The sequence below is a fragment of the Octodon degus genome, unplaced genomic scaffold, assembly GCF_000260255.1.
Source record: "Octodon degus isolate 3935 unplaced genomic scaffold, OctDeg1.0 scaffold00147, whole genome shotgun sequence".
In the NCBI taxonomy this organism is placed as follows: domain Eukaryota; kingdom Metazoa; phylum Chordata; class Mammalia; order Rodentia; family Octodontidae; genus Octodon; species Octodon degus.
The window spans coordinates 1,809,136-1,828,424 of NW_004524723.1; the positions used below are offsets into that span (position 1 = coordinate 1,809,136).

At 36.6% G+C, this 19,289-nt stretch overlaps 1 protein-coding gene across 1 annotated transcript in view; it reads right to left on the bottom strand.

Moving 5' to 3' along the window:
• Scn11a (sodium voltage-gated channel alpha subunit 11) overlaps positions 1–19,289 on the bottom strand; it is a 145,955-nt gene that overhangs the window by 92,450 nt on the left and 34,216 nt on the right. Inside the window, exons 9-13 of the mRNA XM_023702198.1 lie at positions 18,551–18,748; positions 17,682–17,855; positions 15,281–15,410; positions 14,062–14,300; positions 11,352–11,534 (exon numbers count right to left, since the gene is read on the bottom strand). Of these exons, the coding sequence (XP_023557966.1) occupies positions 11,352–11,534; positions 14,062–14,300; positions 15,281–15,410; positions 17,682–17,855; positions 18,551–18,748 (924 nt within the window). The remainder of the gene's footprint in view (positions 1–11,351; positions 11,535–14,061; positions 14,301–15,280; positions 15,411–17,681; positions 17,856–18,550; positions 18,749–19,289) is intronic.

Consider the following 19,289-nt stretch of genomic DNA (forward strand, 5'->3'; position numbering starts at 1 on the left):
ACATTGTATGATATCTTCTCCTAGTATTAGAAACTTTAAAAAGTAAAAAAAAAATAATAATAATAAAAAGTTGATGTCAGGTGAAAAAAAAACTATTGCAACTAATAAAAAGTTACGGGATACAAAATAAACATACAAAAGTTATCAGTGTCTTTATACATCTACAATAAATTACCTGAAAAAGAAATCAAGTAGGCAATCCCATCCAATTGCTACAGTAAATAAACAAGCAACAAATACATAATATATACATACCTGTACGTAAATTTAACATAAGTTGAAGGCTTATACAATCTAAAGTACAAAATACTAATGAAAGAGATTGAAGAAGACACAATACACACATACATACACAAACTGATTTTTGATTGGAAGAATTAATATTGTTAAAATGTCTATGCTATACAAAATGACCTAGAGATTCAATACAATCCACAGCAAAATACCAGTGATATTCTTTACAGAACTATAAAAAAATATAAAAGACCCCAACTAGCCACAACCAAAGTAATTCTGAACAAAAAGAAAAAAATCCATACTTCAAAATATATCACAAAACTATAGTTACCAAAATAGCATGGTGTTGACATAAAAACAGACACATACACCAGCATAATGGAATAGAGATATTAGAAGTAAATTCAGACATTTACAACCAATTGACCTTCAACAAAGCTGCCAAGAGCACACAATGAGGAAAAGACAATTTCTTCAATCACTGCTGCTGCGGAAAATTGGATATCAATATGTAGAAGAATGAAACTAGACTCATGTCACTCATCATATGCAAAAATCAATACACACTGGGCAGAAGACATAAACATAAAACCTAAAACTGAAAATACTAGAAGGAAACATCTAGGAAGCAGATTTGAACATTGAAATGGGCAAGGATTTGTTCTAACAAGACTCCTAAATCACACACACACACAAAAACCAAACTCAAAAATAGACAAATGAAATTACATCAAAATGAGAATTTCTACACAGCAAAGGGAACAAACAAGAGTGAAGAGTCAACCTACAAAGGACAAGATGAGACATGATATTTTATTTAAAACAACAATATGCAATGTATTAATTATTATAACTGCCCTACTAACCTGTTGTGAACCTGTTTAACTGCTATCTTTTTTCTCATTAAAATGAATAATAATAAAAAGAAACAAACAAAAAGTCAACCTACAAAAGAGGAGAAAATATTTGCAAAATACACTATGGATAAGAGACTACTAATTAAATAGATAAGGAGCTAAAATACTGTACAGCAAAAAGTAAAAATGAATGATCTGATTTTAAAATGGAAAATAGATATAAATCGACATTTCTGGAAAGAAGGCATTCAAATGGCCAACAGGAGTAGGAAAAAATATTCAATACCATTAATCATCAAAGAAATGCAAATCAAAATGCAATTTTAAAAAACCAGATACCTTCTCAGTCCAGTTAAAATGGCTATTATAAAGAAAACAAAACAAAACAAAAAAAAGGCCTTGTCCACCATTGAGAACTTGAGCAGACATCAGGCAGCTACAGGGGCCTGGTGAGTTCTGTCCCATGGGTCACAGGCACAGCAGACGTTTTGGTACCCAGTCTCACCCTCTGAGAATGTAGCCAGGCAGCTATGAGGTCCTGGTAAGTCTAGCTCATACCCACCACCTGCACAGAAACTTGGCTGAGCTACAGCTGGCTTCCCCAGTCAGTAGCAGGAACCTTGGTGAATCATATCCTGCCCCCCTCCCTTACTGTAGTGGGAACCTTACTGACCTGCATCCTACCACTCTCTCACCACTGCTGAGTCCAGGTGATCAAATTTCAAAAATGCCAAAAGAAAAAAAAAGAAACAAAAGGCAATCTCAGTCCTCCAGCCCATCCAAAACAAGTCCAAGAGACAAGGTCATAGAAGAATTTGAAAGTCACACACCTGAAACTTTTGAAATGGTAGTAATTGAAGTAAAGAAGTCCATCAGGTGATAGATGAATTAATCTGTCAGGTAAAAAGAAAGAAATTATAATAATCATGAAAGAATTATAGCACATCTAAAGAAGACAGATTAAAACAAATAAAGAATAGAAAAATGAAAGAAACATTGAATGAAGAATACAGGAAACAATTAGAATGCATGAAACAGATTCAAACAGATATCCAGGAAATTAACAATTCCATTGATAGCTGGCAAAACTGCTTGAATGAAACTGAAGATAGACTTTCAGACCTTGAAGACAGCAGTGCAGCTAATGAACATAAAAGGAAAGATCTCTTAAAACTAACCAGGAACTAAGAAATAACAATTCAGCAGCTATAAGATGATGTAAAGGAAAACAATGTAAGACTAATAGGTGTAAATGAAATAGCAAGAGTCAACATAAATGACATACAAAGACTATTTGTAGAAGTAGTAGCAGAAAACTTCCCAAGCATAAGAAAAGAATATGACATACAGAACAGTGAGGCATATAGAACTCCATGTGGCCATAATCAAATAAATCTCCACCTAGACACATAAAGCAAAAGGACAGACTATTAATAGCTATTAGAGAGAAGAAACAGATCACCTATAACAGAAAGCCCAACAGAATCATGGCAGATTTCTCAACACAAACCATCAAATCAAGAGGAGTTGGGAGTGAAGTAATTCAGTTCCTTAAAGAAAATAAATTTAAACCCAGGTTGAAGTACTTTGAAAAACTATCTATCAAAGTAAATGGTGAGATAAGATTCTTCTATGACAAAGAACAACTGGAGAAACTCTGACCACCAAACTAACTCTACAGAGAGTACTGAAAGATTTTTTTAGAAAGAGACAAAAAAACTTCAAGAACAACAAAAGAAAGGACCCACCAAACAGAGCAACTAATTAAAAAGAAGAAAAAAGAATGGAAGCTATAGCAGAAAAATAATATGACAAAGATAAACCAATACATATCAGTTATAACCATCAATGTAATTGGCCTCAATTCACCAGCAAAAAGAAACAAACTGGTAGAATGGATGAAAACACAAAGTCCAACAATATTCTGTATCCAAGAAACACATTTAACTCAAAAGGAAATACACAGACTGAAAGTCAAAGGACGAGAAAAAAAACTCCATGTGATATGGAACCCAGGAAAAAGTAGGGGTTGCTATTTTGGTTGCTGAGAATATCAACTTCAAACCAAGAATGATTAAAAGAGATAAAGAAAGTAACTACATATTTGTTGGGGGAAAAGTGCAAGAGGAAGAGATAGCAATTATAAATATATATGCACCCAATGTAGGAGCACCCAACTACATAAGTCAAATTTTAACAAACATAAAAAATTAAATGAGCAACAATGCAACTGTAATAAGGGACTTCAACATACCACTGTCACAAAGAGATGGGTAAACAAGACAAAAAATCAGCAAAGAAATAATAGAACTAAACTGAACTTGTGAAGAAATGGATTTAGTAGATCTTTATTGACTGTAGACCCAGGAATGTTAGAATGCACATTCTTCTCAGCTGTATATGGGTTGTTCTCCAAAACAGGCCATATGCTAGCACATAGAGCATGTTTAAGTAAACTCAAAGGAGTTGAAATTATCCGATGCATACTATCTGACCATAATGCAGTGACACTGGAAATGACTGATAAAAGAAACAGCAAAAATACCATGAACACATGGAAATTAAATAACGACCCCTTGAACAACCAGTGTGTCAAGATGAAATTGAAGAAGAAATTAAACAATATTTACAACTGAATGAAGATGCAGATACAACTTACCATAACCTGTGAGATACAATGAAAGCTGTCTTAAGGAAAGTTATAGAGCTAAATTTGAACATTAGGAAAACAGAACAAGCTCAAATAAATGATCTTATGCTGCACCTCAAGCTCCTAGAAAAGAAGAGCAAATTAAGCCCAAAGCCCAAAGAAAGCAAGAAATTAAAAAGATTAGAGGAGAAAATAATGCAATAGAGATGAAGAAAACAATACAAAGAATCAAAAAGTCAGCTGTTTGAAAAAATAAGTAAAACTGATAAACCCCTAGCCATTCTTATCAAAAAAAGAAAGAAAAAACTAAAATTCATGCAATAAGAAATGAAAAGGGTGAAATTACTATAGACCCTAGAGAAATTCAGAAGATCATTAATACCTACTTCCAAAATCATTACTCTCACAGAATGGAAAACATAGGAAATGAACAGTTTCCTAGATACATATGCTTTGCAATCACTGAGTGATGAAGGTATAAAAACTCTCAAAAACCTAATAATAGGAAATGAAATTCAAAATGTAATCTAAAACCTACCAACAAAGAAAATCTCAATCCCTGATGAATTCACAGCTGAATTGTACAAGAAATTTAGAGAAGATTTAACACCAATTCTTCAATCAAACTGAAAGGAAATCACTTTCCAAACTCATTCCTGGAGGCAAGCATTATTCTGATACCAAAACCAGAGAAAGACCCAATTAAAAAGAGAACTACAGGCCAATCTCTCTAATGAAATAAATGCAAAAATCCTCAATAAAATACTAGCAAACAGAATGGAGCAAATCATCAAGAAGATTTTACATCACTATCAAATGGGATTCATCCCAGGAATGCAGGAATTCACTACACATAAATCCATAAATGTAACACACCATATCAACAAAGCTAAAGATAAAAACTACATGATCGTCTCAATAGATGAAGAAAAAGCTTTTGACAAAGTTCAACACTCACTCATGATACAAACTCTACAGAAAATTGGAATAGCTGGTCTATATTTCAACTTGATAAAAGCTATCTGTAAGAAACAAACAGCCAGCATCATGCTTGCTACTAAATTGACAAAAACTGAAAATCTTCACTTTAAAATCAGGAACAAGGCCTGGCCAAATAGCTTAGCAGATTAAAAGGGGCCAGGGGCTCAATCTCCAGGCCTGCTGTGCCAGGCCCCATTCCTGGGGTGCGCTGAGACAGTAACTGAGGCTGGGTGTGGTGGTGCATGCCTGTAATCCCAGCTCTTGGGAGGCTGTAAACAGGCAGATCACTAGGAGTCTGATCTAGTAGTGAGACCCTGAACATCCTGTAGACCCTTCCCTAATATATTAAATAAATAAATAAAATCAGGAACAAGACAAGGATGTGCACTGTCACCACTCCTATTCAATATAGCTCTGGAAGCATTAGCTGGAACAATTAGACAAGAGAGAGAAATAAAAGGAATAATGATTGGAATGGAAAAAGTGAAATTATCATTATTTGCAGATGATGAGATACTCTACCCAGAAGACCCCAGAAACTCCACAAAGAGAATTGTAGATTTAATAACCAAATTCAGTAGTAGCCTAACAGGATACAAAGTCAACACTCAAAAATCAAGAGCATTAGACCAGGTGTGGTGGCGCATGCCTATAATCCCAGCACTGGGGAGGCTGAAAGTAGGAGGATCACTATGAATCCAAGCTGTGCAGTGAGATCCTGTACCAAGTACATAAAAAAAACACAGCATTTATATACACAAACAATGAACACATCAAAAGAGAAATTAGTGAAACCATGCCTTTCACAATAACATCCAAAAAAACGGAAATAGAAATCAATCTCAGAAAGGAAGTAAAGGACTTAGACAGTGAAAATTATAATACTCTGAGAAAAGAGATCAAAGAAGATTTCAGAAAGTCAAAAGATATTCTTTGCTCCTGGATAGGAAGAACCAACATTATGAAAATGGCCATACTCCCAAAATTGTCATACTGATGCAATACAATCCCAATTAAAATACTATTACTATACCTCACAGACCTAGAGAAAACATTCCTAAATTTATTGAGAAACAAAAGAGACCCAGTATCAAAAGCAATCCTAGACAACAAATGTAAGGCAGGAGGCATCACAATCCCTGACTTAAAATTATACTACAAAGCTACTGTGATAAAATCAGCATGGTACTGGTATATAAACAAACCTAAGGATTAATGGACAGTGTAGAAAATATAGACACAACTACAAATACACTCATCTATCTTTTTTTTTTTTTCAGTACCAGGGATTTAACTCAGGACCTTGTGCTTGCCAGGCAAGTACTTATTCTACTGAGCTATATCCCCAGCCCTATCTACCTTATCTTTGACAAAGGGGTCAAATATATTCACTGGAAGAAACATAGCCCTCTTAAATAAACGGTGCTGGAAAAACTGGCTTTCCACATGCCAAAGGCTAAAATTAGACCCACATCTATCACCATGCTCTACACTACAGTCAAAATGGATCAAAGATTTAAACATTAAAATAGAAACACTAAATCTACCAGAGTAAAATGTAGGTAGAAATCTTAAAGACACAGTGATAGGGAAAGAGTTCATGAACAAAAGCCAAACTGCACAAGAAATATTTCAAAGAATTAACAATGGGGATATCATCTTTTTGAAAAGTTTCTGCATGCCAAAAGAAGTCAGATTTACTAACAGAGTAAAAAGAAAACCCATGAGTTAGGAAAAAAATATAGCCAAGTATCCCTCATACAAAGGACTTCTATCTACAACATATAAAGACTTTTTTAAAATCAGGCCCCCAGAATTCAAAGATCCAATCCAAACATGGGCATCTGAGATAAATATATATTTTTCAGATGAAGAGATACAAATGGCAATTGGATATATGAAAAAATGTTCAACATCATTGGTCATCTGAGAAATGCAAAGTAAAACAACACCGAAATTCCATCTCACCTCAGAAAGAATAGCTGTGATCTAGAAGTCAACCAATAACAAATGCTGGAGGTATTGTGGGGAAAAAGGAACCTTCTTCTACTGTTATTGGGAGTGCAAACTGGTATAACCACTATGGAAATCAGTGTGGAGACTCCTCAAAAAGCTAAAATTGGAGGTACCATTCAATCTAGCAATTGCCCTGATGGGTATTTTTCCTCAAGAACTGAAAACATCACACCACACATATATGTGCACCCATGTTTATAACAGCATAATTTGTCATATATAAGATGTGTTCTTTTTACACAATGGAATATTATTCAGTTATAAAAAGGATAAATTTGATGTATTTATCAGTATATGGATGCAATTAGAGACCATATGCTTTTTTAAAATGTATTTAGTATAGGGTCTGCAGGGTCTACAGGGTCCCACTGTGTACATCGGACTCATAGTGATCCTCTTGTTTACAACCTCTCATGCACTGGGACTACAGGCATGTGCCACCATGCCCAGTCTCAATCTCCATCTCAGCACATCCTGCAGGCAAGGCTGGCAGCCCTAAACAGGTGCTTTAATCCACTGAGCTATTTGGCCAGCCCTCTAGAGACCATACTTTTAAGTGAAATAAATCTGACCCACATGTGAAAACATCATATTGTCTCCTTAGTATAAGACCCTGAAAGAGTAAATATTTTATTTATTTTTTTTGTGTGTGTGGCCAGCTCAGCCCACCTGGGGGCAGGGCTGGCTGGCATGTGGTGCTGGGGATTGAACCACGGTCCCTGTGCTTTGCTAAGCTTGTTCTAAGTAGGTGCTTTAGACCACTGAGCCATCTCACCAGCCCTGAAAGAGTAAATAAAATCTGAAGTGTACAATAGATAATGTGAAAAGGGAATGAACCTGTTCAAAACGAAGGAAAAGAAGAGGAGAGAGAGAGTATATGAGATTTATCAATGTACATAAACAGGATGATTTAGATAATTATACTGTGGACTTCTGCTGGTCTTTGGAAAGAAGCAGTTAACACTTAATTTTTCTGTTTTAAGTTTTTATTTTGTTTCGTTTTTCTTTCAATTTCTTTTAAATTTTCTTCTTTTTCCAATTTTGTATACATACATCTGGTAATCTTAAAAACTAAGTTGAAGACAACACTATGCAATACAATAAACACTGTTGAATTCATACTATTTTATTTAGTGAAATTCTGTATCATTTCTAAATTTTTCTTTTTTATTACTATTTTGTATTCTCTTTAAAAACAAAGGAAAAGAAAAAAGAGCTGCTGGTGAATGTGTAGAAAAAAGAGACCTCTTGCACAGTGCTTATGGGAATGTAAATTAGTACAGTTTTAGAAAACAGCATGGAGGTTCCCACAATATTAAAAATAGAACTACCAGATGATCCAGCAATTTCACTCCTGTATTACAAATGGAAATGAAATCAGTACATTGAAGTGATCTCTGCAGTCACAGTTATTACAGCACTATACACAAAAGCCAAAAGATGGAAATATGGCAAAACAGAAGTGCATATTAACTGACAGGTAAAGAAAATGTGATGATAGTGCATGTGTTTGTGCAGGCACATCATACACACAAACATGTGCAACATCATGGAAGGAACTTTAGGTCACTATAAGAGAAATAAGCCAGGTACAGAAAGACAAATGTTATATGATCTCACTCATGTAAAATTTTTAAAAATTGATCTTATAGAAGTTGGGAGTAGAATGGTAGGCACTAGGCCAATGAGAGAAGAGGGGAGGGTATAATTGGAAGTAGTCAAGAAAAATTCAGTAGTGGATAGTAAGTTCTAAGAGCAATAATTTCTACTGTTTGATTGCACAGTAGGATGGCCATAGAAAACTATAATCCACCATATATTCCAAAAGAGATAAAAAAGGAAGTTTGAGTGATTTCTCCATAAAAAACAAATATGTGAGCACTCAGACAAAGGTCTGCTCTCTAGAATATATAAAGAACTAAAGAACATTAGGGCCCCTAAATTTAAAGACCCAATCCAGAAGTGGGCATCCGAGATGAACACACACTTCTCAGAGGAAGAAATTAAAGAAGAGAATAAATATATGAAAAAATGCTCCACATCACTAGCCATCCATGAAATACAAATTAAAACAATGCTGAGATATCATCTCACCCCAGAAAGATTGGCTAACATAAAGAAATCAACCAACAACAAATGTTGGAGAGGCTGTGGGGAAAGGGGAACCCTTCTCCACTGTTGGTGGGAGTGTAGACTGGTGCAACCATTATGGAAATCAGTGTGGAGACTCCTTAGAAAACTAGGACTGGAAATTCCATTCAAGCCTGCTATCCCCCTACTGGAAATTTTCCAGGAGGAACTGAAAGCATCATATCATAGTGATATATGTGGGCCTATGTTTATAGCAGCACAATTTGTAATAGCCAGAACTTGGAAACAACCAAAATTTCCATCACATGTGGAATGGTTGAAAAAGATGTGGTACTTTTATATAATGGAGTACTACTCAGCTATAAAGAATGATAAACTTGAAGCCTTCATATTTAAGTGGATGCCCCTTGAAGATATACTTATTAGTGAAATAAACCAGACCCACATCTGTAAATATTGTATTATCTCCCTAATATAAGGACTTACAATTCCGTATGACTACGTTTCTAAATTTCTTTGTAAAAATATGTAAATGCTTATTTCTACTTTTATATAATTATTCTTCCTTCATATTCTGTAAGGACTTAAAGTTCAACATATCAATATCTGATGGAAAATACCTGTTACAAAAAATAAATAAATAAATAAAAATTTTTTAAAAAGAAAAAAATGGAAATAGAAAAAAAAACCAAGTATGTGAGGAGATAAATATGCCCTGACTTGAAAATCACATAATGTATTATGCATCAAAATGTCATAAAGTACCCCATAAATATGCAGAATTTTATAAGTAAGAGACAAAAAATTTAAAAGGAATAAAAGATAAGAAAGAGAAAACCTTTGGAACTATTGAGGGATAAGATCTATTTTGTATCTGAGAAGAGTGTGACTTTGGGAGGAGCCCAGAGTTCAGAGTTTGAATGTTCCCTCCAAAACATGGTTCCCATGTTAAATTTACTTGCTACCATTGTCAAAATGCCTGTATTACCAAAGATAATATATGCATTTGATAGAATTCCAATAAAAATACTGTTAGCATTCTTCAAGAAAAGTACCAAAATCTCTTAAAATTTATATGAAACCAGAGAGACTCAGAGAAGTCAAAACAATCCCAAGCAAAAAAAGCAAAGCAGCAAGCATTACAATTACAATCCTTGGTTTTTAAGTTATCCTATAAAGCTACAATAATAAAAACAGCATGATACTGGCACACAAAAAAAAACCTACTGACTAACAGAATAGAATTGAGGATGCAGAAACAACTCCATGCACACTGAAACATTTGCTCTTTGACAAAAGGACCAAAAACATGATAGAGAAATATAACATCTATCATAAATGTTGCAGATAATACTGGTTATCTACATGCATAAAAATGAATCTAGACCTATATCTCTTACCTTGTAGTAAAATAAAATCAAAACAGATCAAAGACTTGAACATAAAAACAAAAACTCTGAATCTTCTAGAAGAGAAAATAGGTATATGTAAAGACATCAGCATGGGCAAGCTTACTGAACAGAACCCCAGTTCGTCAAGAAATAACATAAAGAATTGACATATCATTCAAGATATGAGAGAAACAATAAAAGATACATAAAAATTAGACAAAGAAATCATAACAAAAGCGTATACTTTTAAGAACTCTGCAACTTCTAGGACCCAGCCAAAGTTACCCAAGGTGATCCATGTCAGCATCACTTGGGATAAACTTAGGCTCCTTCCATACCAGACTCATAACAAAATTCCTCAGGAATATTGAAAGTCCATGAATTGGCTTAAATGAGAAAGTAAAGACCAGGAACCTGATCCTAAGATAAAGGAGCAGATGAAGAGACTCCACAGAATGTTTTATCAAAACAACAAGAAAAAACCCAGCCCTGTCACACTATCTCTTGGTGAGCCAGTAGCAAAAGATAAAAAGCATCAGAACCTGGACTTTAGTAAGTCTATTCAAGACTTATTCCCCCTCTCCCACCTTTCTTCAATCCCTTGTCCTCTGAAATGTAGTTTATCTTGTTTCCTCCCTTGTCTCCCTCCCTTTCTTTAAGCTTCTGTAGCTTAGGCTTTTCCTTTCCTGCAGTTAGATTCCTAAGTCCCTAGAAAATGAATGTTTGTATATGAAAACACTAACAACAAGAGCCATTTGCTCTACCTAGAAATGAGAAGAGGTACTGAGAGTGATCCTCTGTGATATGTGGCAGTCTCATCAGGTTCTCCCTCAAGTTGACAGTCCCTGTTCCTGGATTAGATGTAACTGAAATGTGATCACCAGGGAGATATGGTCTGCACTTAGTTGCCTATGGTCCATCTTAGCAGGGGTATGGTGTGAGGGGTTCATCTGTGAGAAGACTTTCTGGGACTCTTGAGGCCACTGAAGACAAGTAGAAGGAAAAGGAGTACCAATTTTGTTCTGTAGTTAAGATGAATTAAGATTTAGTCCAAGATAATCATGGAACTCATTCATGACTCTTTCCAATTGGACATCTGAGTTGGGCAGTGAAATAAGAAAGCCTTACCACTCTGAAGGAATGCAGGAATGTCTTTTTTTCGCTTTTTGTATCATTTCCAACAATGGCTTCTGTAAGACTCACAACAGCAACAATGCTGTCGAAAATGTTCCAGCCATGCTGAAAATAGTGGTAGGGGTCAAGTGCAATGATTTTAAGGCACATTTCTGCTGTAAAAATGCCAGTAAAAACCTACAGTAGGACAAAAAGAAAAAAAATGAGTAAAGGTAGGTATCTTTCATGTGAGTAAAAATTTAAGAATATTCCCAGAGAATTATAGAGGCTACAAAGAAATGAAAAGCACTTGCGCTATTGGTACAATATACCCTCATGTTCCTGTGCTAGAAACACCCTCTTTTGTGACAGCACTTCAGTATGCCTTCCTTTTATCTGCTTCCCTAACTTAGTTCTCTCAGTTTAACAGAAACAAGGTCCATATAATTTCCTCTCTTTTTTGGTCTTGACTTGCTCTTCTTTTTCTAGAACTTGAAGTGTAGCATTAAGTTGTCTATTTGTACTCATTCTCTTCTCCTGATGTGAGAATTCACCACTATAAATTTCCCTGTGAGGACTGCTTTCCTTGCATCCCACATGTTTTGGTAGAGTTATAAGTAAAATAAATCAGACTCATATGTGTAAACATTACATTGTCTCCCTAGCGTAAGAAGCTAGAAGTGTAAATAAGATCCAAAAGGTACAATAGGTATTGTGAAAGGGAAAGAAACTGCTCTAAAGGAGAGAACTGGGATGGGAGAAAGGAGAAAAGAAGGAAGGCAGGGGAGTAACTATATATATGAGAGCTAAGATGACTATACTACTAATTTCTATTAATTCATCCAAAGGAACAGTGCTTATATTGTCTGATCAGTTTTGTATGCCGATATGTGGTAATCTGAGCAACTACTTTGAAGATAACAATATGCAATATAATAACCACTGTTAATTTCTTTTTCTTCAATAATTTTATTGAGAAACAAATAGCAATGAGACAGTTTCAAATCCAATTAAGCCAGTTTCAATAATTAATACATTGCATATTGTTATCTTAGTGGTTATTCATTGTACAAGATGCAGACATGATATCCTATCCACAAACACTATTAGTACAGATATTTCTATTCATTGAATTAAGAGAATGCAGCTGTATATCTATCCTACCTATTTTGAATATGCAGATACAAAATGGTCCATCATTTGTATCCCCTTTTTTTGTTTAGTTTTGTCAGAGATGGGTATTCCATTGTCATTTAAATATTGTAGGTGCCTGAATTCAGCAAAATATTCCAATATAGTCCACTAGTCCACAATAGTAGTGGGTTTTCCCTAAGACTGGAAATGTCAGAAGTTGTTGACTTGAGCCTCTCACAGCTCACCATATTAATATGGCTTTACTTTTTATACTTCGTTTTTATACTTTCCTGCTGGATGGTTAAGACCAAGATAAAGCAAGACCTATATAACAAGAAATGTAGCTTCTGTATCTGACAAGGTCAGTCAAATCCCCTCAGGATTTATCCTGAAACCCTGTACCACAGTTTGTAGATCCTTTGTCAGTGTCAGCCATGTGGATGAGTCACAGCCATTGCTTGACCAATTTGCTCTCTGTGAAAGCCTAAGAGAATGTTTTCTCTCCACGTGACTCTCATTAGGCACACTCTACATCATCGATCATGTCGCTCTGTGGCCTCATAATCTTCTTGATCAGAAAATTTGGGGCACAACTGAGTTACATGATATTATAGTAGAGGTTCTTCTATGTCCTGAGTCTTCACTGACCTTGAAAGGGTAGGGTCAAAATGTTGGCTGTCCTGGCAGCCCTCCTTTTTCTCTAATTTTTGGTCTGCAAACTTAGGTTGTTAACCCTCCAGAACAGAAGCTCATTGTTATTACCCTACAACCAAGGCAGTTGAGCTTAACCTCACTATCTGTCTGAATATCAAACATCTTAGGCATAACATGGAACAGGTATTTTCCATCAAGTATTGATATGTTAAACTTTAAGTCCCTACAGAATATGAAGAAAAAAATTAAAAATATATATTTTTTAAAATAGGGATAAACAATTACATATTTTTACACAGAAGTTTAGAAATCTAACCATATACAGCATTGTAGCATGAGTTAATTTCATTTAAAAAGAATTCTAGAATAAGAAAAATAAAATATTTTAAATAAAAAATAAACTGTTGAACCTTCTGAATTAAAAAAGAAAGAAAGAAACAAGGTCTACCCATTGAGAAACTTACTAAAAAGCCAAATCTGAAAGTTCAGTCCTCCCTCAACCTGAATGTTCCACACACCCAGGAATGTGAGCCTGCCACATCTGCCAGGCCCAGCTCACCTCCCAGGAGAACACCTGGTAATGGTAGTCAAACTGTTTTCTGACAGATGATACTATCCATATCACTGGGGACCATGGGTCTTTGGATAGCATTAACACTTTCCTGATCACCCTAAACAATTGTATGTTTAAGATTTCTACTTATTGTAGTTTACCAATGGGTGACTACAGAGATGCTATAATGTACTAGAGAGCCAACATAGGGCCTGTGGAAGACTACTGAGATGAGCAGGTTAAAATAAAACCCTAAATGTCACCTTTTCCCTATATTCTACTTACAAAGACAAAAGGCCTAGTTTAGGTTATTTACAAAATGTTTGACTTTAAAAGACTTGTAATTCAAATTTTGGAATATGTTTTATATTTTACAAAACTTACCAAGTTCCCTGTTTTCAACATCTTCCCAAATTCTTCACTCATTTTATGATGCTCCATAGCCAAAAAGATAGTGTTGATTATAATGCAGATGGTGACAGCCAACTCAGTAAAGGGGTCAGTCATCACAATCCTCAGGACCTTCTTAATGTACAACCACTTGGGGCTACAGTTCCACACAAGGTATTTGGATGCCAAATTTTCCCCACATGGGAGACAAGGCTTCTGCAGCTTTTCTTGTTCTGGAGAAGGAGGAGAAGCAGAAGTTGAGGAATTAGCTACAAATTGGCCTGGCTCCTCTTTGGCTGAGTACCTTTCTTCTTCTCTCTTCTTCCCCCCATGTCTCTTATGATCAATGATCAGTCAGACTGACTTGCATAAAGTGAAGGGTTTTCCTCCCAATCTCAGTGTGGCTGGGACAGTTTCTCACATACAGCTAGCAGCTGTTATAGTTAAGTACATCATCTTTGCACTTTGAGAACTGTGAACCCAAGAGAGAAAGGGACACGCATAAGACATGTCATCTGAAGAAAGACTATGATGATGACCTAACAGAGAAATGGGGTGCTACCAGTACTTGGAGGATGGGAAGATAGTCAGGCAAGTGTACCAGTTACTTGAGTTCAAGCCATTAGGCAGCTGCATCCCAATTCCCTTGGCACCATTTCAGGGACTTAGGCAAGCCAAATAAGGTGATGCAATAGGCTCAAAAAATGCTAACGGGCCCATCTGAACTGAAGAACAGGGAGGGACTTGAACACCAACCCTCAATATTACCTGGTGTTAATCAGGATCCAGATGGACTGGTCATTTGTTGCCCATGCTGAATTTCGGACTCTTAACTTCAATAACAACTGCAACTTCCTAGAAAAATCTAGTCTTCTCTGGTTGACTCTCACTGCCACTCAGACCGCCTGTGACTGCCTCACCTGCTTATGGTGCTCTCTCATGCTTTCAGTCTGAAGTCCTATCCCACATCTAGCCAGTTTCCATCCTTATGCAAGGGCCTGCTCAGAGTGGCATTTAGCTCAGGGAGGATCCACTTCCTCTAGGTCACTTTGCTTACAAACTTTGAAGAGGCACAGGAAGTCACTGCTAAGGACTGGAAAAAGGAATGATTCCTATAAGACCTCTTTGTGGAGGTTGTCTGGATCACTAAGGCAGGGAATGGGAGAACATTACTACATGTTACACTTTCCCTTGGACTGGGAGGGGAACTTACCCTGCATGGTGATGGTGATGATGCTAACAGCACTCAGTGCCCTCTGCCTTTGTAAGGGGTCTCCGTGCTCATCAAAGACGTCTATTGGAAGATTCTGAGACAATCGCTTGGTTTGTTCTATGAGAGGTGGCTGCAAGAGAAGGGGTGGTGGACTTTCTGAACTGCTTTGCCTCAGTGCTATGGAATAATGGTGTTCGATGTTTTATATAGGTCAACTCAGTTTACCTATTCATAGCACACCATACATTCAGTTTTCTTCATGTTTAGTAGACCAGGGAAGTGTGGTTTGGCCATTTTCTATAGATGGATATCTCTAGAGTTCTATCTAGAAAAATTTTGTTTTTCCTGTGCTTTACTCATTGCCAATGAAATTTTACAAAAACTAGTGAGCAATGGCTCATGGTATAAAATGAAAAGAAATCTAATTTGGAAACAATATTTGCAAAGGACAGATGTAGAGGGATGAGTTTATGAAGCTGGATTCCTATATAGGAAAGTATGTTGAAAAGCTGCCTGTACAGATTTCCAAATAAAAAGAACAGTCAAACTAAATATTACAAAATCTGTATACTAAATCTCAAGTACTCTGTCAGACTATACCTGCAAAGGCTTGCTGACCTTTTCTACAGTTCTAAATCACTGCAAATTAAAGAATATAAACTATCAGATACTCTGGAAACTAAGTATTCAGCATGGCTATTTTCCCAGGGCTCTAACCAACCTGAACTTCAGAGCCAGCTATCTTCCTTGGCTTGTGTCCCAACATTTTCCTTTCTTCTGACTTGTATCTTCATTATTAAAACATGTCTTAACATCCTCTACCTTAATAAGAATAACTCTGTCTACTGAACATCCTCATAAGAGCTGGGGAAATAGCTCAGTGGCATAAGCACCTGCCTAGCAAGTACAAGGTCCAGAGTTTGATCCCCAGCCATGCAAAATAAAATAAAAATGAACGTCCTCATAGCCTTGTTCCTATGTCATTGTCCACTTAAATATCCCCACTGCAATGTCATACAGGCACTTTAGAACTCACATCCAAAACTGAACATGCCATCTTTTCCACCCCTAGGATACATCCTTTTCCTGTCTCAGTAAATTACCCTCTATCAAGTCATCTGCCTAAATTGTAAGCTAGGCCTCAGGTCTACCCTCTACGTAACTCAACTGCCAAATTTTATCTCATGTGGATCATGTGATCTGTTTATATCTCTTCATCTTCACTGCCCTCATCTCAGTATAAGCTACTGTCAGCATTACTCGGGTAACTGTGGCAACCTCTTCACTGATTGCCTCTAGTGTACATGGGTCATGTCATTCTCTTGCTTAAAATCTTTCAATGCTTCTTAACTCTGTCCTCAACTTCCAGGTAAAGGGTGAACTCCTGTGCTTGTTTTTCAAGGTCTATTGTGGTGCTTTATATCTTACCACTTTGTATGCACTCTTCTCTTCACTAGTAATGCTCTACTCTTTCTTTTGCCTATTAAATTTGCCCATCCAGCTAAGATATGGTCTGTTCTTCTGGGAGCTCTTGTCTGACCTACTACTCTTATTCCAGTAACCCACCAAGGCTGGGTTGACTGCCTGAAACAGACCTTGTTAGTTTTTCTCCTATATGTCCTTTACCCATACACAAGAGCTTTCTCTGATGATCTGAGCCCCTCTGCCCTGTTGCGCTACAAGTTAATAATGTAGGAAAATTATGGCTTCCCTGTCTCCAGCAATCTGTAACCAACAGCTGGTCAAAATTTATATATAAAGCTAGGCCTGGTAGTGCACACCTGTAATCTCAGCACTCAGAAGGCTGAGGCAGGAAAGATCTCTGTGCTTTTCAGGTCTGCCTGGACTACTTTGAGGCCAGCCTAGACTACATGGTGAGAGCTATTTACAAACAAACGAACAAAGTTGGTACACATTTGCTCTAAAATCTGCATTCTAGGGGATTAAACCTCAACTACAATCACTGGTAACTGGCTTGTTAAGGAACCTTCTTTGGTCCCTTTCCTCTCATATCACTTCAGTACTTCCTGAGATAACTTTCCAAATGTTCTACTTTGCCCTAAGGTCTCTGGGTTTGCTTTAGAGGGACATAACACTGACCTACTGCTCCGCCTCTGGTTTCCCACAATGACTATCACGCTGCCTCCTTATTTGTGGGTCTTCATCATTAGTTGTAAACTCAGTGGTGTAGGAAGCGTGTTTCTCCAGCAGATAGTAAGCAATGTACACAGTTTAAATAGATATTTATGAAAATGGATAACTGAACAGACATATCAATATATGAAAGTACATGCAAATGGATGAATGGAAAATGAGTAAATGAATCCTCTCAGATAGATTATCAATAGACTTGTCTCCAAGGCAACATTATGGTACCATTAATCCCTTGGATGATACTTACATGTTTTGTGGAGTCTTCATCAGAATCTGATCCTGGAGCTTGGTCTTTCTTAGATTTTCTTAAAAAAAAAGATTTTCTTTTATTTTTACCAAAGAACTTTCTCTTCTTTGGGGAAAAAGATGATGCTTGTAGGGAATTAAGTGAACTTCTGTCAATTCCCATGGCAACCAAAGCCTAAGAAAGTGAAAAAGAAAAGCAATTAATGAACAGATTATACTTTTCCATAAAACACCACAGCTGAAAAAAAAAAAACCTTGTGAGCACACCCTCATCTCTCACAGAAACATCATGTCACTTAATTTGCTTATCATATAATTAGAACAAAATGGCTCTGTCATTATTCCTCTAGGGAAACAGGTCCTGCTTTGCAGAGATTTCCACTGCCGAAGGTAGGGTTCAGTCATACCCCTGTATCACTAAGCCTTAGCCCTACACCTGCTACAGGCTTGGAACTCAATAAATAGAAGAAACTACGAGAAGGGAGAAATAATGTACCTCTTGTTCTAAACCCTCTCTCATTTCCAAGCAAAGGCCCTAAACAAAATTATTTCCAAATTTCCACCAAAAAAGCTGGAGCAGAGCCTGGATTTACATATACATAAATCAAATCTTCTAGTACTAATTTAGGACATGTTTAGAAGATGCAGCATTCAGGAAGGCAAAGAGCACCAAGATTAATGTTCCCTGGACAACTCTGAGAGAGATAGCAACAGTCAGTCTGACAACAACTTAAAATTTCAGAAAAGCATAAGTACAGAAAGTGCTGAGACCAGCCTCCATGAAGCAATTTTCAGCATCAAGTCACACTGTCTTCAGAACCTGTCTTACCCTCTATACAGAACACACCTCCCAACTCCACACATGCCTACCTCCTTCTCCTCATTTATCAGCTTCTGGGCTTCCTGAAACATCTTCTCCTTGGCCTCTGTCTCTGCAGCTACATTTCTGTTCTGCTCTTCATAAGCCATGGTGACGACGGCCAGGGTTAAGTTAATCAGGTAGAAGGAGCCCAAGAAGATGACCACCACAAAAAAGAAAACTGCGTAGGGCCCAGCAGTTTGCAAGGTCTGCAAATAACAGCACACTCTTACATTAGAGGCCCCCTCCACAGAGCAGTGACTATCACATCAAGTAAGACAATACCATGACTGATAGTTGGCCCTTGTTGAGCACTGGGCTTAGCAGTTGGGCAGCTCCCCATCCACCCAAGAGCCCAGATGCCAACTTGCAGTGGGCAGAAGCCATCTATAAGTACATGTGGGAGACTTGACATTTTCAATACTGTTTATAATTTTAAAATAAGGAAGTAGAACTTCAGAGGGGTAGTATTTGTAGAAATGCTTTCCTATAGTCTTTTTCCAAATATCACTTCTATAATTTTTTTGGAACTTCTAACAGATTTCTAAAGCAGAATTTAATACTACAATTGTTAAAAACAAAGAATTTTTAAAAATAAATAAAAAATAATTTTTTTAAAAAAACAACAAAGAATTAATAACAAAAGCTGCAGCACAAATGATCCGGAGAATATTCAGAAGATTCTTTAATCTAGGAGTTAATTGGAAAGATTCTCACCCTGACTAACTATATATACTGATATCTGTGAAC